This window comes from Papilio machaon, chromosome 22 (assembly GCF_912999745.1).
Source record: "Papilio machaon chromosome 22, ilPapMach1.1, whole genome shotgun sequence".
NCBI classification, from domain to species: Eukaryota; Metazoa; Arthropoda; class Insecta; order Lepidoptera; family Papilionidae; genus Papilio; species Papilio machaon.
The window spans coordinates 25729-33394 of record NC_060007.1 but is presented as its reverse complement, the minus strand read 5'-3'; the positions used below and the strand labels follow the sequence as shown (position 1 = coordinate 33394).

General features: G+C 39.4%; 1 protein-coding gene across 1 annotated transcript; it reads left to right on the top strand.

Annotated features, from left to right (window-relative positions):
• Nucleotides 1-2294: 2294 nt before the first annotated feature.
• LOC106715131 (host cell factor 1) lies at nucleotides 2295-5280 on the top strand. The gene has a single exon (XM_014508354.2). It carries the CDS (start codon nucleotides 2427-2429, stop codon nucleotides 4947-4949), a length of 2523 nt encoding a protein of 840 aa, XP_014363840.1. The 5' UTR covers nucleotides 2295-2426; the 3' UTR covers nucleotides 4950-5280.
• Nucleotides 5281-7666: the final 2386 nt, after the last annotated feature.

Here is a 7666-nt window from a genome sequence, read left to right as displayed (position 1 = left end):
AAGTTCGATGTTCAGTAAAACACAACACTTTACTTTGAAAAAACTTTATTTTTGATACATAACTATTGTATATATCACAAGACACAACGAAACGTACAAACTTTAGGACAACACAAACTTGTTAAAACATGAAAAACACACTCCAATAAGTAATAAATAAACTAAAGACGACTCCATGTAATCTTAAATATTACACGGCACCAATGTGTGCCTCAGTGCCTCAGTGCTGTTTATTACGCTCGGGGCGCAATCTATTAAACCCTGTACTGCGCTTAAACAGAAGTTGTAAAAAATCGTTTCAAATAAAATCTTACTAATATTATAAAGGTAAAAGTTTGGATGGATGTCTGTTTGAAGGTATATCCGGAACGGATCAACGGATCTTGATGAAATTTGCCACAGATGTAGGATATAGTCTGGAAGAACACAAAACCTTTTTATTACATTTTTTTTTTAATTCCGCGCGGAAGAAGTCGCGGGCGCCTGCTAGTATGTATATAGTTATAGAGAGGACATTACGGGAAAAATTACTTTCCTGCAATCAGTTTAAAACAATATATTGTCAGTAGGGCCATGAAATATCAAAATAATTTAAACTAATGAATTACTTATGCGATAGATGACGTAACTACTTAATATAAATGGTACCTAATGTTAAAATATTGTGGGACCCGAAAAAGCTGAGTGGTATAGAATATAACATGTTATAAATACACCAAAAACCTTGTAAACACGAGTGCGCCCGCAAGTCAGCTAGTTTTTATCTATCTATCTTCTAAACAGTCAAAAATATATAGTGCATGTGCAAAAGCAATTTAAATCTACATTTTGTTAAAATTTGTGCAGCGCCCCTATCGGGCGTAAAGTACACTAAAAATCTCATGAGCGGGCTAAAATTTGAGATCTAGACTTTACTGAATGATCTCACCTTGCCACAATTTGGCCCGCTTTAGTATTTATAACAACCGAATTTATTATTATTTTAATAAGTATTCTGACCGGCTACCTTATAAGCGGGGCTCTAAATGGAGCATTTCGTTTGTGGTAGGATTACTCGATTGGATGCAAAGTTCCCCCCTAATATTTAACTGCCACGCTCGAGTAAATACAAAAATCCCCGCTTCACGTCCCTACTACAATTAACGATGACGAGACGAAGACGATGGTTACAAATATTCGTGCGCAGCCCACAGAACAATTTAACGAGGAACATAAAAAATCACCTGCGAAGCTGCGGGCTTCGAAGAAATTTATTTTGATTGTAAAGAAGCATGATTGACATCTAGCGTATCACAAGGGACAAGGCTCAAGTTAATGCTTCTTCTTCGACGTTTATATCCATTAAAAATAGATGGCACTGTTACAAAAACTCTTTTACATTTTTTAATTACCATAAAATAATGGGTACTTCAAGCTCTTTATTTTACACATAGTAAAGAGTTTTTTTTAATTCAAATTCATTTATTAGATATTTTACATAAAAACTAATACAATTTTTACAAAAAAAAAACATCTTCGTATGAGACTTGACATTTACTAATTCATTCCAGCATTACATCTAAAGGAACCAAATTCTCAAATAAAACTGAAAGACACAATGGTTAAAAGTGAACTACGTACTATGTTAAATAACAAAATTTAATTATTACACAACATGTACAATGTGGTACTTTGCCGCCATGTCACCTGAAATGCCGCCTTTTTTGTCGTCGTTGCCAATATAAAAATACAAATACATTTTTTTTTCATAGAGTATCACCACAGAGTGTTTACATAGCTAACTGTCACAGAGTGTTAAGCGTTTTTATAGCTTATTACGACTTTAGTAACCAAGAATTTAAAAATACGATTTAATTTGGAATTAGTTTAAATACGACTTACGATTTTTTGTAATAAAAAAATAATCATCAGAATCAATGCTTTCACTAATGAAATATTTAAAACAATGTTAAAATTACTAAAAAAATTAAAAGCTTTTGAAAATATCTAGGTGAGAAATTTTTACTTCATACAGCAAAAAATTTTTATAGGTATACAAAATTTTCTTAAGAATAATAATTCGCGGTATAAATAACTCCTATAAATTTTATTATAGTCTGGCTGAAACTGTTTTTAAAAAACAAAACTAGCATAGACAATTGATTGACGTCCGACGCCGTTCTCTCTTGTCCGATTAGGTTGCCATCGCTGTTGCTAACGCCATTTTAGTTATAACTATAAGCTGCATAAGGTGATTTTGTTTTACCCAAAACTGTCTGCCATAAGTGGGAAAGAGAAAGTTGCAGCTAATTGAGTTATGGAACTGCTACTAACCTGAATATTTTCTCCGAAGCTTATTTACGACGTTTCTCATTGTCTATGCAATAGATACGCATCCTAAGCGATACATACGGTGTTAAGCTTTTTGTGACAAATGTGAAGTAAAAATGAAGGAAAACGCTGTACTTAAGTGGCAAAAAGTGTACAATCCTAGCGGCCCTCAACCACGTCCCCGCCATGGTCATCGCGCGGTTGCTATTAAAGATTTGATGATAGTATTCGGCGGCGGAAATGAAGGGATCGTTCATGAGCTTCATGTCTTCAACACTTCAACAAATCAATGGTTCGTTCCTGTCACCAAGGGTGAAGTGCCCCCCGGATGTGCTGCCTACGGTTTCGTCGTAGATGGGACCCGTCTTCTGGTTTTTGGCGGCATGGTGGAGTACGGCAAGTATTCCAACGACCTGTACGAATTACAAGCTTCCAGGTGGGAATGGAAACGTCTAAAACCCCTTCCTCCCAAACAAGGCCTGCCGCCATGCCCCAGGCTTGGTCATAGCTTTACTTTATTGAATGGTAAAGTTTACTTATTTGGTGGCTTGGCTAATGAAAGTGATGATCCTAAAAATAATATTCCGAGATATTTGAATGATTTGTACACTCTCGAATTGTATCCGAGTTCATCAATGACTGTATGGGATATACCATTAACTTATTGTCAATCACCACCACCCCGGGAGTCACACAGTGGTGTTGCATACACTGACAAGAATACCGGAAAGTCTTCATTAATAATATATGGGGGAATGAGTGGTTCACGACTGGGAGATTTGTGGGTTCTCGATGTAGACAGCATGTCTTGGTCTCGGCCCGAGTTGGGCGGTCCAGCACCATTGCCCCGTTCACTTCATACTGCTACAGTCATCGGACATCATATGTATGTATATGGAGGTTGGGTGCCACTCGTCCCTGATGAATCAAAACTTGCCACCCATGAAAAGGAATGGAAATGTACAAATACACTTGCTTCCCTTAATCTTGAAACCATGACATGGGACAATATAGCTTTGGATAAGTTTGAGGAATGTGTGCCTCGGGCACGAGCTGGGCACAGCGCTGTAGCAATACAGACAAGGCTCTACATATGGTCTGGAAGGGATGGATATAGAAAAACTTGGAATAACCAAATTTGCTGCAAGGACTTGTGGTACCTGGAGGTGGGTGTGCCTCCTCAAGCAGGCAGGGTGGCACTTGTGCGTGCTGGCACTACTTCACTGGAACTATGCTGGCCTGGCATGAGCACCGTCACTACCTATCTTCTTCAAGTTCAAAAATGTGGTAAAGTAACACCGGCTCGATTCCCCTCTGCAGCTGAACCGGTGTCTGCTCCTCCTCCTGCCTCTCCTGTAGCCTCACAACCTGATGCCGCCAAAGCTTTTGGACTTATATCACCGGTCGCGACCGGATTGCCCCCCGCCCCCGTTGAGTTGCGACAAGTGCGACCCGTGGCTGCAGCAGTATCGCCAGCGCCTGCGCCTGGGCCTGTCGCATCTACGCCTCAAAAGATCGTTTCTGGTGCTATCAAAGTTCCCGCGCAATCGGCCGTGAAAATTTCAACCAACACTCCCACTTTAAAACAAGCCTCATATCAAACCAAGACCGTGGTCAAGTCCCCAGCCGCTGGGTCATCGCAACATATTAAAGTGGCGGCCGTGACACCACAAGGTGTTACGAGAATAGTGAGCGGAGTGGGTACGCCGGGCACAGTGCGAGTGTCGACCGCACAGTCGAATGCCCAGATCGTGCTGGGTACGAGCGCCGGCGGCGCGGGAACGCCACGCTTCGTCCAAGTTAAAACTGGCTCGAGCGCGGGAGTGCCGGTCAAGCTGGGTGCAGGAAATATGCCCGTGAAACTAGCTGGAAACGCGGTTCCTTTAAAAATTGGTTCGGCTAATATTCAAGGCAAGATAGCGTCGAACAGCGTTCAAAAAGTGGCCACTACTAATATGCCATTGAAGCTAGGAGCAGGCAATGTCAAAATAGGGACGAGCAATGTTCTCGTAAAGACGGCCGGCGGTGTTCCCATACAGGCGGGGGTGGCTAACTTGCAGACGAAAGTGGGCTCGGGCGTACCTGTAAAGCTGGGCGCAGGCAACCTGCCCGTCATTGGCGGCGGCGGCGGCGCAATACAGATCGCGAGCGGTGCTCTCGCGGGTCAACAGGTCAAGGCGCCGGTCTACAAGATAGTGACGGCCAAATCTAGCGAGCAGGTAACGTCGGCGACGAGTGCCGCGGCAGCGACGGGAGCCACGGTTCTGCGTCAGACAGGCGGCAACGCAGGCATACCCGTCATCATCAAGAAGACCCCCGGCTCTGGCACTCAATCCTCCTCGACGCCTCAATACGTTACACTGGTGAAGACGTCGACTGGCATGGCGGTCGCGACGATGCCAAAAATGACCATGATGCAAAACCGGCCCGCGGTGCCGGTGAGTGCGGCGCAAGCGCAAGGCATAACCCAGGGCGCGACCATCGTCAAACTGGTGTCTGCGAATACCGTAGGAGGAAACAAGATCATTACATTGCCCTCAAACATGCTGCAGCTGAGCAAGCCAGGCGTCGGCGGAAAGCAGACGATCGTCATCACGAAGTCAGCGGGGCAAACAACGCAGCCGGGTCAGTCGCAGTGAGCCAGTTGCCGCAAGTTTGTTTTTGTTAACATAGATACTAAATAAGAGGACTATATACACTATATTTTAAATTGTATGAGTTTTCTGTATGTTATTTCAGGGCGTCATTAGAGTTTATTGACACATTTTATTTACTCTGATATTTTACTTTGTCTAATGATGTGGTTGTGTGTGCATGCAGTAAGGTTGCACTGTCAGGAAAAGTGTGCGGGAGTGCCTGCTCCGCAGCAGGAAGCCAACGGCTGAATGTGGCCCTCCTTTGCTCTTCTCAGTATGCAATGTCAAACAGAGCTAAACGAGGTAAAGTTATTCAAACTTTTTTGTATTTTAACAACAAAATATATAAATTATTAAATATAATATTATTTGTTATTTAAAACATCATAATAACTATGATTATGTTTGTCAGACTTTTTATAAAATTATTTATAGATAATGTACAATGTTCTTATTTCTGATATCCTTCATTTTTGATAATTCCTTTTTTGTGTGAATTATAATTATTTTTTTCTTACTGTCTAGTTCCATTGTGATAACACTTGTATCAAAACATATTTTTGTCTCTGTTCAAAGAATGTGAGGGATGAAAAAATGATTTTATACAAGTGATCTGACAGTGGAAACTGAAGTTAGGGAAGTCTTCCGAACAGCTACTATGTTTAACTACAGACTTGTATGAATGTATGTCTCATGTTACTGAAGTAATATATAAACAAATGCTCTGTTTTAACCGGCTGCTGTAATGCAGGCACAAAGTGAACCGCTAAAACAAATGCAGCCGTTAAACTGTGCTCCCTTAGTTTTAGTTATATCATTTAATATTATGCATTATATTAGTTTTATGACAGGCAACAATTTGTGAGGGCCCCTGCCCAGGGCTACACCGCAGGCATTGCAGCACCAGTGCCCTGGAACACTGCACATGTTAATAGTAGTAGTACTGGAAATAATAATTATTTGATTAATAATAATAACAATAAGATTTTTTATATCTGATGCATTTGGTTCAATGAGGCAGCGTGTTGAAGCATAACAAGGCTAAATGTTAGCAGACTTTTACAAGATCACAGAATGTTTTCAATTATCTTGAGGTAGTGTTCAATGTGCAGAATGCAGTTATGCAAATTATTTGGTACATTTACTTTTATATATATGTATGTTATGATTATGACAGTTTGTAACAAAAGATTTTTGTTGAGATAATTATATATCAATAACTGTAAGAAATAATGAACACAAAAAAAAATGCAGAATATATTTTGTTACAAAAAAGTATTTAATTTTTACATCATTGGTATATTTTTGTAAAATCTATTCTGCATTTGTTGTACTGTAGCGTAAATGAATAGATAATAATAGGCTAGTTAAGCTAAGTGAGGATATGGATTGTAAATATCATAAGTAGATAAATTTAATGTTATACTTTGTTCATATTATGTTCATTTGCTTGAATAAAAACGATTTGGATAATGAAGTTTTTTATTGCACATGTCTGTCCTTTTGCAATCTTTCAAATAATATCTGTTGGACGAATAGACCGGCTCGACCGGTGAAATACCAAGACTACAAAGGAGACAGGCGTGAAGTGAAAGCAATTCCCCGATTCGTCTGATACTGCATGCCAGAGGTTTCATTTATTCTCCATTCTTAACTAATCTTTTAGAAAAGGATGGGTAGGCGAAGTGGATTTGACGGGGAAGGAGACGCATTGAAAGGGAATATATTCTCTTTCTGTACGTCCCCTCCTCCGTTGATTGTAGGTAGGCAATATGTACATCTACAATTGCGGATGTCTAATTCAGGTGGCCGCTTGCTCGTTTTCCACCTTAGCCCACTATAAATGCTAGCCTAGCCTTGAAAAATGAAGCGAATACAAACGCCAAAGTGTATAGAGCTCATTCGGCGTAACTTATCACGACTTCAGGCGCTCGCAACCACTTTCTTCACTTCGGTGCTGTGTCGGTTTTTCTGCACAAATAAACGCGCTCGCCAGTGTCAATGAAAATTTGTGCATTGTGTAAAAAAAGCCGTGTTTCTATAAAACTTATCACAGGGTAGATATTATAACAGAGACACCACTTAATACAAAAGTAAATGGTATAAAAAGTGGCTATTTTTCTTTTCTTCGATGTTCAATAGATGGCACCAGTGAGAGCACAAATAACCCCAGATTAAGTGTAATTGTATAATTAATCCTAACAAAAAACATGATATTGCCATCTAGTGAGACACTAGGAATACGGTTGTCGCTTGTTGTCCCAATCAGTGTTGCCAATTTATCATAATGTTATATGCTAAATTTGGCTGATTTTCAGTCAGTTTAGCATTTTTTTCATCGTTTAGCTTATAACATTTTTCAATATAAACTTAATTACCATTTAACGAAATTTAAAAATGGACGACAACTTTAGATTATTAAAATCTAAACATTCAGTTTGACAGTTGATACCGCTTTAGGATTAGGATTGTTCAAGAAAACACAAGGTGAACGTTATATTTGTTTAATATAATTAAGTTCGACATTAATTAAGAAGAGTATAGCAACTTTAAGAGGCCACATTTAACACTAGGGATGTTAACATTGAGTTAAAAAATCGATTTTTCGATTTTCGATTTTTACAGTTGCTGATAAAAATCGATTAGTCGATTAATCGATTATTAAAGAAAAAATAATCGATTTTAATCGATTTTTGAAAAAATCTTCAAAATTACAGGGA